The sequence below is a fragment of the Brachyhypopomus gauderio genome, chromosome 3 (genome assembly GCF_052324685.1).
Source record: "Brachyhypopomus gauderio isolate BG-103 chromosome 3, BGAUD_0.2, whole genome shotgun sequence".
In the NCBI taxonomy this organism is placed as follows: domain Eukaryota; kingdom Metazoa; phylum Chordata; class Actinopteri; order Gymnotiformes; family Hypopomidae; genus Brachyhypopomus; species Brachyhypopomus gauderio.
In genome coordinates, this window is record NC_135213.1 from 10018154 (window position 1) to 10035914 (window position 17761).

A 17761-nucleotide genomic window follows, 5' to 3' on the forward strand; every position below is an offset into this window, starting at 1 on the left:
TTCAGATGGGAGCAATGGGTGAAACGAAACCGAAAGCGAGTCTTAAAGTATCGATACTGGAAAAACGACGAGCACTGTTTATTTGGGCCAGTTCGCTATAGACTACTGTTCAGGTAAGGACAGGTTGTATGACCGCGTTCTCTGGACCGGCTTTCATGGTGTCCGGGGTATTATTGTGTTGCTTATTTATCAGAATGTCTTATAAACAATGTCTAAAAGACCTTTTGCGTTCCTTACAATATGCGGTTTTGTATGCCGTGTGGGAACGTATGAACGAAACTGTCAGCGTAATGCTAATGGAATATATTAAATGTAAATAAATTGACAAATGTACGCGTCTGTGTAACAAAGTGTATAAGAATAATTGTTATACAGTTCGTAAATTGTTCGCCCCTTCCTCTCTTTGAAAATGATAACTAAGAAAGGACTTTGCTATATTATCAAGCAGTGAGATTCAGAAGCTAGGAAATTACGCAAAGCTAATAAAAAAAAGTTGTGAACCGTTAGAAGAAGTCAAAAATAATATATAGGCTACCATACAGTTTCACTAGCCTAGATGTTTGCCTCTCTTTAAAGGGTCTTGGAAATCCAGACCCACAATTGGAGTGCAATTGTTTAGTTTTCCAGTTCCATTTTGTTTTGTGGAGAATTTCAAGGTTTTTCGTTGGTTACATTCTTTTCTTGTTTGGGCTCACAACTAGGACCAGAACTTAAAAGTTCAAAATGAAGAGGAAAAAGCAAAAAGACCGAAAGAAAGGAGCAGTCAACAGTCACAGCACCTGGAAAGTTAAGAGGAGAAAGAGCACCAGAAAAAATAAACATGGGAGTCTAAGTCCTGCCCCACACCAGTCCCAGAGCCAGACTGAAGATGTCCCTAGCCAAGGGGCAAGGGACCAGGCTGAAGGTTCGGTGGAAGCAGCTACCTTAGAGAGAACAAATGCAGAAAAAGAGATTGATGAAGGAAAGGGTACGGATCATTCTGTGGAAGAATCAGGACCTCCTGATCCTGTAAAAGAGAGCAAGAAAGGAGGGACTGCACTGTCCAGAAAAGATGTGCCAGATTGTGAAGGAAAAGAGAAGTACACTAAGAAGGAGAGGGGAGCAGAGTCAGGAGAAGTCCTGAAGAGGTCCTCTGCTTCAGAGTCAGGAGAAGTCCTGAAGAGGCCCTCTGCTTCAGAGTCAGGAGAAGTCCTGAAGAGGTCCTCTGCTTCAGAGTCAGGAGAAGTCCTGAAGAGGTCCTTTGCTTCAGAGTCAGGAGAAGTCCTGAAGAGGTCCTCTGCTTCAGAGTCAGGAGAAGTCCTGAAGATGTCCTTTGACTCGGAGTCAGGAGAAGTCCTGAAGATGTGCTCTGACTCAGAGTCAGCAGGAAGTCAAAGGTCATACGCAGCTGTAGTGTCAAGGACTGAACAAACCAAAGACGTGAAGCAACAAGCCAATCAAACGGCAGTGGCACAGGAGGTGAACACTGCTGGCCAAGGAGAACCAGGGTAGGATGGGGCTCTGTTCTTCTCTTCCGTCCACTTGTGATGTAAAACTGTAGAAACAAAATATCATAATAGCTAATAGCATGTTAAACAAGGTAGAGATGTAACATTGCTGTTGCATTATGTCCATACAGAAAGACGTCATTAGGTGCCGGCCCTGGTGAGAAGCAGAAGTTTACCTTTTATGTGTACATAGTGGTGGACAAACGCTTCAACTTCAGCAGAGAACATGATAAACTCTTGCTGCTCTTTACAGACAGCGATTTTCAAATGGAAATGACCAACTTCAGGTGAGGGTTTTTTTGTTTGTTTGTTTTTTATTTGTCAAATCTGTGTTCTGTAATTTGCTTTGATTTATTTGTGGTTTTCATCGCTGTGTCACATGAGGCAGCCACAGTGCTCTTACTGAGCTTCTGTTGCTGGACCAGGGGAAATTATAAACTGCTCAGCTGTAGGACTCTGCTGACTGGCAGAAACATGGAGCACTGCAGAACATCACAACCTGATTCTTATTGGATACATTTTTCCTTTCCACATACTAGGAGCTTTAGAGATAAGGGGTACCTGATTGAGGCAAACTTCTCCGTTGATGAAAATATGGTGCCAAGAGGAAACAGATTAGAGTATACATATGCAGTGCTGCAACGACAGAAAGTAATTCGGGAAGTAGCAATGAGACGCCTTTGGGTGCCTCAGGATCGCTCAGTAAAAGGTAGGAAACCTGTGTTCATCATGTCTGTAGTGAGCTCTAGTGTCTTTCTCTGTTCCATGGCATTTGGTAACTGCATCAGTTCTCTGTTGGTGCGTTCCATATCCAGAACTGCACCTGTTTGAATCGTACATGAGTCGCTCAGGATCATTTAAAGACTGGCTGAGGAGCTGGATCAAGTCTGCAGAAAAAGAACTTTCTGAGGCTTGGCACTTCTCTGCACATGTACTACTGGACAGGTTGTTTGAGAAGTGGGAACCTTCAAACCAGAAAAGCATGCAGGAATTTGTACAACTCTTAAACCACTATCAGAGGGATCTTCTGGCTTCCAGAGAACGGGTATTTTACCCTGAATATCTGCCTACTCCTGTTGTAATGGTCAGTAAAAAAAAATTTTTTGAATTTTTTATTCAAAGCAGGACACTGTAATTGTTATGTAGGGGAGTGTCGAGGGTAAAAGGTGCAAGATGAGGCAATTTACACGAACCAAAACCAAACACATACCAAGCACCCACCAATGACAAACCAAACACATACAAACACCCACCAATGACAAACCAAACACATACCAAGCACCCACCAACGACAAACCAAACACATACCAAGCACCCACCAATGACAAACCAAACACATACAAACACTCACCAATGACAAACCAAACACATATAAACACTCACCAATGACAAACCAAATATATAGAAACACCCACAAATGACAAACTAAACAAAAGGAAACATCCACCAATGACAAACCAGCAGTATTAGTTTAACAGCTGACAATGTGAGCACTAAGTACAGAACATATGCTGGTTAACATGTAGAACATACAACACTGACAATAGACAGACACACGAGACACCTAAATACACACACTAACATGGACGACAACAAAGTGACACATAAATTATTATTTATATGAGAGCCCCCCCCCCCCAAAAAAAAAAAAAAAAAAAAAAAAACACACACACACAAGCGAGCAGTGATAAAATGTCAATTGGGGGAGGAGGAGGGAGCTTTGAAGAAGTACCTCACAAGATATTAGATGTTTTGAAATCTAATTATTATTGTTACATTCCATGTACTTACATGTATTTTTTTTTTTTTCTCTTATGATTTACGATTGTACTGCTTATTACCGGCGTACTCTGTTAGTTGCAAAAACAAATTTTGTTGTTCTTCTACTGTGCCAGTAAAGTGATTATATTCTACCCATCTCTGTGTTAGGTACCACAGCTGATTGAAAGGAAGCTGGTTAAAATTCTGGGAGGACCTTCAAAGTGCACGGCTGACCTCTGCCCTCTGACCTTAGGCCTCTCAGTGTTCCAGGTGTGCTGTGCATGCAGCGTGAACCTCGGTATTAAGAACTGGGGCACTCTCTGTCACATGGTCTCCTCTGACTCCGCCCTCAAACAACTAGAACAAATGAAAGATACCTTTCCAATACTGCTTCAGTAAGTACTGAAACAATGATGATTAACCCTTCCCTAAATAATATGTACATCAGATTTCACAAAACACAGCACAAGGCTGTTATGCTAAACCATGGGAACCTGAGTTATCACAACTAAGTAATCAGATTCACTAAGTAATAAATAAAACTAACATATTCACACTTACAATTATTTGGTATGTTATGCTAGCTGTACTATAGGGATGGTGTAATTTAATATTATTAAATATTACAACCATTATTTCCAGTTGCGTATTGTGTGATTGATCCCTGTGGTGTGGTTCATCCTTTGCTCCAGCATGGTGATGGGTCTAATGAACAGATGTGCGCGGAGCCTGGTTTCAGAGCTCGTGCTGCTGGTTCCTCTCCTGCATGCTCTGAGGTCACCTGGTACCAGCTCGGCCCACTGCGGCCCAGCTGTGGAGGAACCGGACTGGGCCGGCCTTCATCATGTGGAGTACCGCCTATATAGGGAGAAAATGAGAGCATACCCTGACAAGAGGAGGTGGGTCATAGTGGTGTTTGTAAGATATTAAATCTCCAGTTAAATACACCGGTATGAGCTTATTTAGTCTAAACCCATAAGTCAAGAATAGTGTGACAAAATATATTAAAAATAATTACACTAATTAATGAGTTAATTACTCTAATTAAGCTAATTAATGCCTACTTGACTGTTGACCATTCTGAAATTAGTTTAAAGCCAAACCCCTCCCTGCCACAAAAAAAATTCACCTTTCATGCTTGACCAAATAAAACTAAAAACTTTTTTCAACTATTTTTCCAGAATGATGCTCAACTTTTGTGATGATAACAAATCAGTGGCTAAGGAGAAACAGCATGTTTTGAGGAGCTGGCTGTCAATGGTGGCTTATGATGATATTACTGCTTTTGCCAAGTCAACCAACATTGGGCCTGAACATCTGATCCAGTGCCTAATGTACAGATTAAAGGAATTTGAACTGAACAAATATCAAACTGAAACTGATTTTGAGCACCAACAGAAAAACCTAGAGGTGTGTAGAACACAGGTTTCTCATAGTACAAGTTTGTTAGGTGTGTGTAGAACACAGGATTCGTAATAGAACTAGTTTGTTCTAGTACAAGTTTGTTAGAGGTATAAAGAACACATGTTTCTCATGGTACAAATTTGTGATTTTTGCATGTTTTTTTCTCGTTTTGCAGATCACTGAAGAGATCTTGAGACATGCACTGAAGTGGAATGAAGAGGACAAGAACAGGTACATCCTTTATAAAGTCTCTCTGATTTTAATAAATCATCCATCCACCCACATTAATATAATGAACAGAGTTTATAAGCTTTGACTCATTGCGCTTTGTGACTTCATTTTCAGAATCATGCACTGTGAATATTTGGACTCCATTTTTGAGGGTTGCATACATGTTCATAAGAGCACTTGCAAAATTACTCGATGTACTTCAAGGTTTAAGGCTACAGTGTCATCTTTCCAGGTGGTGCTAAAAATCGCTGAAGTTCAGTATGAAGTGCTTTCAGAGGTAACATATGTTACTCCTTCACAAATTATGTTCACTTATTTTTTCTGACCTGGAACTATTTTGGTGACTTGCACTATTTTTCAGAAAGGTGAAGACAAGGTCAAGGAGAAAAAACTGCTTTTATCACAGCTTGAAAACCTGCAGAGGGAGTTCAGTCAGTGGAGAGATGGTTTGCTTCGCAGGCCTCTCTTCCACCAGTCCAGATTTACATACTCAAGAGAAATGGAGGTATAGTCTCACCGAACAAACACAGTGTAGCCTGGAGATGGGTTGTGAAAAGCTGAGGTAAGCGTGTAAATAATGAGGTAAGCGTGTAAATAATGCCCTGTGTCCTGTATGCAGATCTGGAATGCTTTCCTTGAGCTGGATTGTTTGGTGGATTGTGTCAGAGAGCAGTGGCTCCACACTGTGGAATCAGACTTAAGAAAGCGGATCTCTGAGGTACAAGCAAGACTTCACATATACTTCACATATTCTACTTACTTATTACCTGCTGTTTATTTGTTACCTGTTTATTATCTGTTGTTTGACATGCGTTCGATGTTACATTATTTTGTACTTAAATATTTAAATATTTTATCCTCTTGTTACAGCTCAGTGATATGCAGCGTGTACAGGTGTGCTGTCTGGAAGTGTCAGCTCAGGCTATAAAGAACAGCCACTCCATCGTTCAGACTTGTTTTCAAGATTCGTGTAGGTCTGGAATAAGCAACATATGCCAGGTTGGTGAAGGATGTCTCACATGTGTTGTTTTATTGGCATGAATGCACTGTTCTTTAGTTACATATTTATGTCGTCAATGTTGTGCTCACTACATGATTTCATATGCATTCATATACACATCAAATTCATTATATAGTTTCATTTCGGATATTTTCACCCACTATCTTTGTCATGTCTAGGCAGGAAAGGAAGGTCATCTTCTGCTGAATCTCCTGTCAGACTCAAAGTCTCTTAGCTCTTCCGTCCTCTCCTCGATCCTTTTGGATTCTGCGGCTCGTTGCAAAGGGGACACAGTGACACAACTATTGGATGCTCAGTCTGCGATCCATGTCCTTCTCTCCCACGGTACTCCATTTTGACCATTTAGCATTAGCATTAGTATCAGCATTTAGAACAGCCCTGCAGGCAGCTCCCACCTGCCAGTAGCCCTTTGTGGCTTTTTGGCATTGTTTGTCCCACATGTACTATTTTGCACACTGCATTTCTGAAACTACCTCTTGCTCTGCAAACACAGCACACTAATCCATGCATTAATTTGTGATGGACAGGAGTAGGTACGCAAGTATGGTGTGGCCTCGTTCTTAAAAATCATTCTGTTTTTGTGGACTTATCTAAGAGAACGAGTTTCCAGAAAAGTGGAAAAATGATACCAAATGAATCTTTAGAGGTCCATTTGTTAATTTTATTATAAATAACGTCACTAACTTCTATGTTCTGTCTTTTCAGGGGACTGGAATCAATGGAAAGTAAATGAGGAAGCTAGTCAGCTTATAGAAAGTTGTCTGACTATGTTGAGATCAATGGCCACTTCTCTTTGTCAGGGTGATATTCCTCTTGGTCATCTGCTGGATATCCTGAAACACTCTAAGCACTTCGAGAGGCTCTATAAAAATTGTAAATGCAATGACACTCGTTTATCCTCAATATTACTAGTTCACAAAAAGGATTTTTTTTCTCAAACTGTATATCATTAGACTTCTTAAATATAGTCACTTGAAATGAGATTCTTTGTCTTTATATCCAGGTAAGACACACAAAATACTCGATAACATTTCTATTGATGCGGAGGAGTTGCTTATTCAAAGGAAGAAAGACCTCCAAGCTCTGAGGGAACAGAGAAAACATATGGATGTCCTCATCAAGATGATTGCCAAAATCTCAGAGATGATCCATGGTGTGTTTGGCACAGTAGAGACCAATAATCCCTCGACGATATGTTTAACACATCTGTATTTCTAATTTTCCCTTAATACTTATTTGGATGTTTAGTGTATAAACTAATTTTCATGTCCCAACAGTACCTGAGATTTCCTTACTTGAGGAACAACACAGAATGAATCAAAACGCAGTGAGCTTAAACAAGCTGGTGGAAGTGCAGCCATGCTTTTCCAAGGAAGCTGTGAGTGGTCTCTCCACAGGGAGGGCATTGTGCTACAGCACTGACCCGGCACTGCTACATACGGCAATGCAGATGTATGAGCTTCATGATAGCAACCTCCTTCTTTTCTCCTGGGTTGAAAAAGCAACTGCACTGGCTTCTGCAACCTCTTCTGCTCTCCCTGTCTCGCTGAGTATGATGAAAGTCTTCTCTGAAATCTGGGAGCCTTCTCTCCATGACTTCTGCAATTTAGGTGTGAGGATTGCGTATGGAGTTGCTACCTTTGAGGAAGTGGACAAAGTTGTGGATGGGTGTGGTGACGAGGGTAAAGGCACACAGATCAAGAAGGAACTGGATCTTATGGCTACTAAGATGGAGATGTATCAGGACCTAGACAAAGACTGGCCTAAGCTGAGGCTTAGTCAGATCCAGGATTACAGACAGCTTTACCATGCAGGAAAGTCTGCCAGTGCCATTCTGAAGATAAGAGACAAACTCAACCTGAAAGGAGACTTCAGCCACATTTGCTGGCTTACTCAGCTGGTAAAGAAAATATACTTCTCAGCAAAGGTTTCTAGGTCTTTAACACTAAGATGGTCATATCTCATTTGTCGGTCATGTTTGTATTTTGTGTTGTGCAGAGAGAAGACTCGTTCAAGAGGAAGGCTCTTCAGTCACTAAGTAATGATCTCATCAGGGCTAAGCAAAGGTTGTTGAACGTCAAACATCAGCACACAGCTTGTCTCGAGGCATTCTTAGAGAGTGGGAAACTAGTCACCTGGGTTAAGACACACATTAAAAGTGAGTTAGTGGCCCTCCTGTCTCTTCATTAACTACAGAATATTTTGGGTTTTAGAGTAGAATCTGATATAATTATTTCAACAAGCTTACTTAATAGTTTTGCATGCTACAGTAAAAAATCCTTGCAATCTCAAACAGATCTAAGTGAGCTGAAAGTTTTTATGGAATTGGCCTCTATTTCGGCTGGAGAGAACGATGCAGAGATTGACAGACTGGCCGGTTTTCACGATGCTGTCATGGGCTACAGCCCTTTGCTGTACTCCCTAAATGAAAGGGCAGGCTTTGAAGATTTAATTGCATGTGCTGAGCAAGTTTGGGACACTCTTCAAAGAGATGAGAAGCTTTCAGAAAAACTGGTAAGTATTTTTGTTGCTTTTTCTAGAATTAGATTTTGACCTGTGCGTATGCTTTGTCAGAATGCCTTTGCTACATTTGAATATGAATAGTTACCAAGATATAGTTTTTGTATAAATATACATACTGTATGTATATGTAAAATGTATATGTAAATATTTATATGTATATGCAAGTTGTATCTTTGGTATGTTTGTAGAGAGACTCCTCTCGTTGGCTGGATTGGCTGAAAAGCTTGCGGGAGACTCATGGTTCTGTTGAGCAGTCTTCTCTGTCTTTGGCCTCAGCTATTAATAACCACGGTGTGTACAATATAGGCTGGCCTGCTGGATCTTCTGGGAAGGTAAGTAGACTCTACTGTAGACAGCAGAGCAGACATCAGGCACCAAACCCAAGCAAGAACAAATGCAGTATAAGGATGTGAATCGTGGTAAATTTGCATTCACATCTATGTGTAAGAGGTACACAGGGGATGTTTGAAGCAGTATTTTTGTTACCAATTTTTAGAAATGTCTGGGCAGTGTCCTATGCATGAAGGTGATGAACAGTGAAAGGGACAAGACATATAGCCTTGATGAACTACTGGAGCTTCAGAACAAGACATATAGCCTTGATGAACTACTGGAGCTTCAGAACAAGCTGATGCTGATGTCATCCAAAGGAGAGCATGGCAAGGACCAAGTCAACAAGTTCACCGAAGTCAGTTTACTGTAGTAATGTGTATTCTTGTTAATTCAATGGTAAATTGAAACAGCCCATAACATTACTCAGACTATTTAGGGTTTAATTATTTTCATTCTAAATATTCATGGATCAGATTGACATAGAATGGGACAGTTATTCAATATTTTCACAATAATGTGGCCAATGAAACTCTTCCTTGTAGGTTTTTGAGGGAGTTCAAAGAATGGGACACATCCTCTTACAGTTACATTCATCTGGCAATGTATTCTTCCAAGACATGAGAGCACTTGTGAAATGCAACTCGGGAAATGACCCATGCATCAATGTTCACTTTCCTTTGCTTGGGAAGCATGTTGTCTATCATGGACATGTTGCAGAGAGTCTTCAAGAAGTATGTCGCTCTATGGAAGCTTGCCATGAAGATTGGCGTGATTTTATGTCTGATATGAGATGTCGATTTCATGCTCTGAATAACTTTACCTCAGAACAACTTGTTTACCTTTGTCACTGGATACACAAGATCTGTGTAAAAGGAAAATCAGTACCACAGCAGATATGGTATCTCCTAAACCCCCTTAATCCAGGGAGCTCCTTAAATGACATCAGGGATGCTTTTACAAAGGCAAGAAAGAGCACTGAGTCTCTGTTTGGATGCCAAATCCATGCTTCCTCTGAATTACTAGAATCAAAAGACAATGCAAATCAGAAAAGTGACACTGAGAATATGGTGGAAGAACCTACAAACAAACCTGAAACAGGAAGCGAAGTAAGCATGCTTCAAGAAGATAGTGAAGTAGAAGGAGGAATATTTGCTGAAGGGAACCAGTGTGAGATGGAGGTCCTCTGTAATGAACCTGAATCACTGGAACATGTAACTAACATCGAGTCACACCATTCCACACAGGTCCAGGAAGAAGCTGCTACAGAGACTTTGAGAGATTTGTGGCGACACTTTAGACGTGACATGCCCACATACCTTAAAGAATATGTAGATATAGAGCTACTGGCCCGGTTCCTTTCCAATCTCTCTGGTATGAATCAGCTATATATCAGCAGAAACATGCCATCTATTCTTCAGGAGGGAAGGCCCAATCTTGTCCACTGTCCTGCATCAGATTTGATAAGAACCACACTTTGTTTTTATGCGGAGAGCCCAGAACAGAATTTTCCCTCTACTGATGAGGTGTTGGTGTGCCATGAAAACACAAATGAAGAAGAGGTGGAGATCTTTTTACGCCGATGCCTAGGACGTGGTGTATTAAGCAGTCAACAGAAAATCTATACCCTGGTCAACCCAGGTTTGCTGTCCTATGATGTGAGTGTGGCTATGGCAGAGCGGTTTGAGGCAATGGAAAGAAGTGCTGGGTCTCATTATCGCCTAATTATGGTCTGCCCAGTTAACCAAGACAGATATATTCCATCGTTCTTTAGCAACTACAAGGTTCAAGCAGTATTGAACATTTCTGCAGAAAGGATCCAAAAATACCTTCAGAATCATTTAACTGCCCCCTTTGGTAGCCTCTTCCAGGCTTATCCAAATGATCTTTCATCCTGGATGATCACATCTAAACGTCCAGCTGTTGGTATGTATTTGAATATTTTATGTAAATTTGATGTCTAAAAATGATCTCCCTGCTTTGGTTAATAATCTGTTAAATGTGTCCATTGAGCACTCTTCTGTCTATGCAGGAAAGTCACTCTATGTTAAACGGATGTTCCAGCATTTCTCCAGAAAGTTTCCATCAGCACATTATCTGCCGATTAGACTAATAGAACCTAGTGTTGACGTTGATCTCTTTATCCAAATCATTTTGGACAAGCTGTCACCATTGAGAGAAGAGGATCCCGTTCTTCTGCACATTGATGCTGGAGCTGTATGTTTCACAACAATCTCACTTATGATCAACACTCTTAATGACTTTTATCTACGGTTCTTTACAGTTTTGATCGATGCTGATATCGTGTCTTTGGTTTCACAGGTTCGTAGTGGTTTAGACGAGTTCATTTTCAGATTACTTGTTCTAGGATGTTTGTGTAATAGTGAAGGGAAGCTGTGGAGGAGAAACACAGCTCACCTGGTGGCAGTTGAAGCTCTTCTACCAGATCCTGCACACCAGATTCAAGCTCACAAGGAGGTATTCATCTTACTTTGTATACTTTTCTAGTTTCATTTTTCTTGTTTTTTTTTTATCAAATATCTCATTTGTCAGGCAAAAAATATGTTGTTGCTAATAATTCATGACAACTATCAGTTAGCTTTAATTAGTTTTCCAGTTATCACTACACAAATGAAAAAGTGGGGTCTTTTAAAATAATTATTTGTGCACTTCTCTTTATTTTCATTGTAGTCAAATCAAGGACTTCTGCATTTACTGCCAACTATTCACTGTAGACCTCCAAAAGAAGTAAAAGAATTGGAGCACAAAATCAGAAATTACAGACCAAAACATGTGTCCTTAGACCCACTGATGGACAGACAAGAGTTTGAATCTGAGGGTGTTCAGAGACCTTACCAATATCTGAAGAGATTCAACAGACATGACAACTTGGACAATTTTAAATATAAAGCTAAGTCTGTAGAGGGCAACCAAGTGGACTGTCTTCGGTGTCTCTTATCAAACTGTGGACTGGAAGACCCATCATGGGCTGAGCTGAAACACTTCACTTGGTTCCTTAATCTGCAGCTTAAAGATTGTGAGAATTCTGCTTTCTGTGATCCAGATTTTCTTGGTGACAGCTTGCGTGGTTTCAAGAACTTCATAGTTAAGTTCATGATACACATGGCAAGGGACTTTGCCTCTCCTTCCCTGGACATCTCTGACCAGAGCTTTTTTCAAAAGAGCACCCAAGGAGATGATCTTTTAGCCAGATTGACCATTCGGAAGCGATGGGAGAATGAGTCTCATCCATACATCTTCTTTAATGCAGATCACTTGACCATGACCTTCCTTGGTTTTCATGTGGAGCAAAATTCCATGGGGACTCTTAATGCTGTTGATCCACGAAATAGTAACATTTTGATGGCAGATGTGATGTCATACGACCTTTTCTCAGGACTTCAGGAACAAAGAATTTCTTTCTCTGAAGACTTTGATAAACTACCAAGAGTGAACAAAATAAAAAAGCTTTCCTTTGTTGTTGGTGCTAAAGTATGTGACCCTGATCCCACGTATGAGCTCACTGCAGACAATGTGATGAAGATGTTGGCTATTCATATGAGATTCAGGTGTGAGATACCAGTTGTCATAATGGGGGAGACTGGCTGCGGGAAGACAAGACTAGTGAAGTTTCTCTGCGATCTGCAGAGGGAAAACAGAGATGTTGAAAACATGAAATTGGTCAAAGTTCATGGAGGAACTACAGCTGACACCATATACCAGAAAGTTAAGGAGGCAGAACGACTTGCAGAAAAAAACACTAAGAAATACAGTGTAGACACAATTTTGTTTTTTGATGAGGCGAACACCACAGAATGCATCTTTGCTATCAAGGAGGTACTTTGTGACAAGACTGTGAAAGGAATTCCCTTAAAAAAAAATACTGGTCTGAAAATAATCGCAGCCTGCAATCCCTACAGGAGACACAGTACTAACATGATTGATCGATTAGAGCGAGCTGGATTGGGCTACAGAGTGAAGGCTGAAGAAACAGACGATCGACTTGGTAAAGTCCCCATGCGGCAGCTCGTGTACCGAGTTCATCCTTTACCCCCAAGTATGATGCCCCTTGTCTGGGACTTTGGACAGTTGAGTGATGAAACAGAGCTGTCCTACATTTATCAGATTGTGCAGAAACAAATGAAAGAACACTGCCTGCCTCTTGCATGCCAGAAAGTGGTCACCCGTGTTTTGGCAAAATCTCAAAGTTACATGCGGAGTCAAGAGGATGAATGCAGTTTTGTAAGTCTTAGGGATGTAGAGAGGTCAATGAAGGTACTGATATGGTTTTACCAACACAGAGATCACCTTTTCCCAAACTGCCAGTCAACTGATGAAGTGCAGATGACCTTGAAATGTTTGGCTCTTGCTTTGGGTGTTTGCTATTATCCATCACTTGAGTCCAGAGAGAAATACTTGTTCACTATTAGCATGTTTTTTCCCAGCCCACTGAACTCCAGAGAGGCACTGGAGGATGAAATTTCCTCTTGTCAAGACTTCTTTCTCGAGAACATTCGAACAAGAGAGACGATTGCAAAAAATTTAGCCTTGAAAGAAAATGTCTTTCTCATGGTGATCTGCATTGAGCTAAGAATTCCTCTTTTCTTGGTAGGCAAGCCAGGAAGCTCTAAATCTCTTGCTAAAACGGTAATAGCAGATGCAATGCAAAGACAGGCTTCTCACTGTGACTTGTTCCACAAACTTAAAGAGGTACATATGGTATCTTTTCAGTGTAGCCCTCACTCAAGTCCAGAAGGGATCATTGGAACTTTCAGGAACTGTGCTCGTTTTCAAAAGGACAAGAACATGGATGAGTACATCTCAGTGGTGGTTCTAGACGAGATTGGTCTGGCAGAAGATTCTCCCCAGATGCCGCTCAAAACCTTGCATCCTCTTTTGGAAGATGGGTGCATTGACAGTGAGAAGCCAGAGCCACACATGAAGGTAGGCTTTGTTGGAATCTCAAATTGGGCTCTTGATCCAGCAAAGATGAACCGAGGTATTTTCGTGTCTCGTTGGGATCCCAGTGAGAATGAGTTAGTGGAGACGGCCAATGGCATCTGTTCGTCCTCCCCATCGGTTGTTCTCAAAATCAAGCATCTTTTACCGAAGTTGGCAAAGGGATTTATAAGTATATGTAAAAGTGACAACGATCAGTTCTTTGGACTCAGAGACTATTACAGCTTGGTGAAAATGATTTTTATGTCAGTTAAAAAGTCAGAACAGGAGCCTAATGACACTGACTTGGCAGAAGCAATACTCCGGAATTTCAGTGGACAAAAAGGCGACTTTGATCCTCTCAATCATTTCAAAGATCTCTTCTTTAACTTTGATGAACTCCCTAGGACAAGCACACTGAACATGATTGAACAAAACCTTGACTTCCACAATAACAAAGAGAGTCGGTATCTTCTCTTGCTTACAACAAACAATGCTGCCTTATACATTGTTCAACAGTGCATATTTTCGAAGGACAATTACACCTGCCCTGAAATTGTGTTTGGTTCAGGATTTCCCAAAGACCAGGAGTATGCACAAATCTGTCGCAATGTAAGTCGAGTAAAGACATGTATGGAGACTGGTCGGACTGTCATCCTCTTGAATCTGCTGAATCTGTATGAGAGTCTCTATGATGCTTTGAACCAGTACTATGTTTACTTTAGTGGTCAACAGTATGTTGACCTGGGACTAGGGTCCCATCGAGTGAAGTGCCGAGTCCACAGAGACTTCAGACTTGTTGTTATTGAAGACCAGGAGAAAGTCTATGACAAGTTTCCAATTCCACTTAAGAACAGGCTGGAGAAGCACAAAGTAGACAGGAGCACAGACCTGGCACCATGGCAGCGCAAAGTACTAGAAAAACTGACAAACTGGGTGCAAACATTTTCTCAGTTTTCTAGGTCCTTGGCACCAGCTTTTAGCCCAACTGATGCCTTTGTTGGATTTCATGGAGATGCATGTGCCAGTGCCCTCCTCCAAGCACTAGAAAGAAAAGCAAAACAGGACAATCCTGAAGTGGGAGACAGCAACATTATCTTTAATATGCCAATTGAGAAGGACAGTGTTTCAATGCCCACAGAAGATGGTAGCATGTCCATTTATGGTGATATAAAAGAAAACCAGTCACAGGTTGACACTGAAGGAGAAGGATCTGGCTCCAATCAAATTATACCTGATGATGAGAAAACTAATATGACAGACAGTGGTGTTGAGTCAGGTGTTCATAAGGTTCTTTCTGATGAGGATGCTGAGGGACATGTTTTGATACATGACAATTTGGAGGACATTGAATATGAAAGGAGAAGAGGGGAGACTCTTGAAAACATTTCTGAGGAATTTGAGGAAATGGACATAGGTTTGAGTGACCTTGAGACAATAAAAAACAATGTGCCAAATGCGACCAAGGATGAAGAAGAAGATGTCTATGAGTCTGCCAAGTACTTCTTGTTGAACTGTGCCACTCCAGATTCTGTGCTGAGATTAAAGTACTCTCAGCTGGGAAATCAGGAAGTAGACAGGATTCAGAAGCTATGTTTTCACCAGCAAGGCCATCACTCCCTTAGAGCCTTCATGAACGGTCATTTACAGAAGACTGACAAGGAAAAAAACAGATTCATAGAGGTAAGAGATCATTTCATAAAGTCAAAGTGTCAGTTTGACCTGTAATTGATATTCTGAAACTGTTTTCATTACGTAATGAATTTGGTCACATCACATGGTCTGTTGCATTTTGTGCTAGGTAACCACCTTCTCTAATCTGCTCACTAAAGCTGACGTGCGGGATTTGACTCGGGCTTTGGGCTTGTCTGTGGAGCGGATCCTTTTGCTTTCTTTGCACCAGTTTGATACAGAGGCATCTTTTTGCAGCAAGATTCGGTACATAAAGTCTTTGTTTAGTACTGAACTACATGTATACAAAGTGTTGCACATTTACACCTGTCACCTCTGGTTGCATTATAGGTTTCCAAGATATTGTTAATTCACATTCACATTGAACTTTTCCACAGCAAATAAAATGGAATAAAAGTTATAGGTGATGCCCATTAAGCTCTGCGATCAGATCAGATATACAGGCACCTGATGTTGTTCACCTTTCACACTGTATAGATTAATTCAGATCAATCCCTTGTTTTGCTGTTGCTCTCAGATATTTCCTTCAGAATGCTGGTCTGTCCCTCCACATCCTACTTGTTCAGATGGACATAGAGGATTCACCCTGGAAAAATGAGCTAATTGCTTCAGCAAAGTGAGTTTTTCTCTGCTTTTTATAATTTTATATATTTTCATATGATCATTCTGACTTGTAAACCTATTGTGTCAGATTTCAAGTTCTTTATTTTCCAAAACACCTCATAATAGAAAGATTGTACTGATTGTTAAGATTGTATGACAGACATTCTCCGGCATGCTGTGCCACTGAAGAGTGGGCATGAGCTTCACATGGCCAGTGCTACCCCATTTCCTCGGGCATCTGCACATGTTCACCTTGTATTACCAATATGTGCTTTCAGGTACTGCACTATGAATGAACTCCAGTCTTTGCCATCAGAAGATCGCAACTCTTATATTGTGTTTGTCACAAAACTTGCTAGGATTTCAAGTGGCAATAAGTACATTGGTTTCCAAGGAGGTAAGTAAAACCTCCTAGTACTTTCTCATGGACATTTACACCAGTGTTGGCTGTCTTGTTTAAAGTTATTTTCCATCAAAGGTGCATGGCTTTCAATACATATTGATGACCTCAGAGACACTGATGACATGAGTTTGGATCTCTCTGTTTACTGTGGAAAACCTATCAGCAAACTCCTCTCACAGTCAAGACAACAAGGTCTGACATCTCCTTTCATCCTGAACCAATAAGTACATGTACAAATGCAAATGTACATTCTGGATCCATTTTATTAAACATCTTCCATGCAGGTGTACCTGTAATGACCTTTCGCTAATCATGTTTCTTAGTAACCCTCTGACTATTGCTTTATTAATGGTGAGTTTCTGACCAGACCACTGTTGGCTGGGTATGTTTGGGTGGCACACATCTCACATTTGTTGAGAAAGGCCTACCACCAATTATTCAGTCAGCAATGGTACTGTGTCAGAAACTATATTCATGTATTTTTTTTATTATTGTTGGTCTTGGTGTTTCTTCTAGGTAACTTAAATTGTACTACATATATGCTTTTTATGTTTTTTTCTTTCCCCCATATTGTGCATTTTTAGATGTCATGGAAATAGATCAAGACAGAGCTCTGTCAGAAAGCCAGCCGGTAAAGTTCTAACGAATACTATGAAATGTGCCAAATACCTATTATTATGTTAACTTTCCACAGTTATATGACTTGTTTGTTTGTATATTTGCTGAACAGAATGAATCCGCATACCTACACAGTTTGTCCCTTGTGAGATCCTGTACTCAGAAAGCTGTTTCTTTACTGAGGGACCCAGTGAATATGGCCTCTAGGAGCATGGACCGTATGCAGATTCTTCTTGGCCTTCTGGAAAATGACCCAGGACGAACCGGAAGTCGGTTTATTTGTCTTATCTGCATGACTTATTAGCATATACAGATTTAATTTTTGATAATTGCATCAGACATTGAAGTGGTTTTAATCTGCATTGTAATATTTGTGTATTAGCAAATTTCCAACAAATATTGCTGGCGAGACTGGTGGTTGCTATGGAACAGAGGGAGGAGCTTATTCCTGAGGCCAAAGACTGGGTAAACAAGGAAGCCATGAAGCAAGAAGCTCTCCAAGAAGGAGGCACTCTGAGGTACTGCAGTGTTATCAGGTCATGGTTTACATGTTGATGATTAAATAGTGGTGTAATTTACTCAATCCACAGTGATACACTTTTATTTATTACTTTTTTGTTAGTAGGATATAAATAAGCTTCAGAAATCGGGGATATCTGACTGAGGTCTTTGTAGATGTTGAGTATTGTATTGGCTCTCAAAGATACCATTGTGTTGAAGCCATTGTGTTGTGTCACTTAGACTTCCCCT

General features: G+C 40.7%; 1 protein-coding gene across 2 annotated transcripts in view; it reads left to right on the plus strand.

The window, feature by feature from the left end:
- Positions 1-18: 18 nt before the first annotated feature.
- rnf213b (ring finger protein 213b) overlaps positions 19-17761 on the plus strand; it is a 33540-nt gene continuing 15797 nt past the window's right edge. Inside the window, exons 1-32 of one of the 2 annotated variants that reach the window (XM_076999385.1) lie at positions 19-113; positions 702-1487; positions 1619-1774; positions 2027-2196; positions 2303-2571; positions 3417-3643; positions 3941-4147; positions 4430-4658; positions 4828-4883; positions 4998-5160; positions 5245-5388; positions 5503-5601; positions 5754-5882; positions 6063-6228; positions 6610-6777; positions 6908-7057; positions 7182-7804; positions 7903-8062; positions 8201-8418; positions 8616-8759; positions 8924-9115; positions 9303-10683; positions 10790-10974; positions 11080-11235; positions 11449-15378; positions 15497-15633; positions 15905-16003; positions 16269-16387; positions 16469-16585; positions 16978-17024; positions 17124-17280; positions 17394-17529. In XM_076999385.1, the coding sequence (XP_076855500.1) occupies positions 724-1487; positions 1619-1774; positions 2027-2196; positions 2303-2571; positions 3417-3643; positions 3941-4147; positions 4430-4658; positions 4828-4883; positions 4998-5160; positions 5245-5388; positions 5503-5601; positions 5754-5882; positions 6063-6228; positions 6610-6777; positions 6908-7057; positions 7182-7804; positions 7903-8062; positions 8201-8418; positions 8616-8759; positions 8924-9115; positions 9303-10683; positions 10790-10974; positions 11080-11235; positions 11449-15378; positions 15497-15633; positions 15905-16003; positions 16269-16387; positions 16469-16585; positions 16978-17024; positions 17124-17280; positions 17394-17529 (10898 nt within the window). In that variant the 5' untranslated portion in view covers positions 19-113; positions 702-723. The remainder of the gene's footprint in view (positions 114-701; positions 1488-1618; positions 1775-2026; positions 2197-2302; positions 2572-3416; positions 3644-3940; positions 4148-4429; positions 4659-4827; positions 4884-4997; positions 5161-5244; positions 5389-5502; positions 5602-5753; positions 5883-6062; positions 6229-6609; positions 6778-6907; positions 7058-7181; positions 7805-7902; positions 8063-8200; positions 8419-8615; positions 8760-8923; positions 9116-9302; positions 10684-10789; positions 10975-11079; positions 11236-11448; positions 15379-15496; positions 15634-15904; positions 16004-16268; positions 16388-16468; positions 16586-16977; positions 17025-17123; positions 17281-17393; positions 17530-17761) is intronic. The other variant, XM_076999386.1, reaches the window with a different exon arrangement.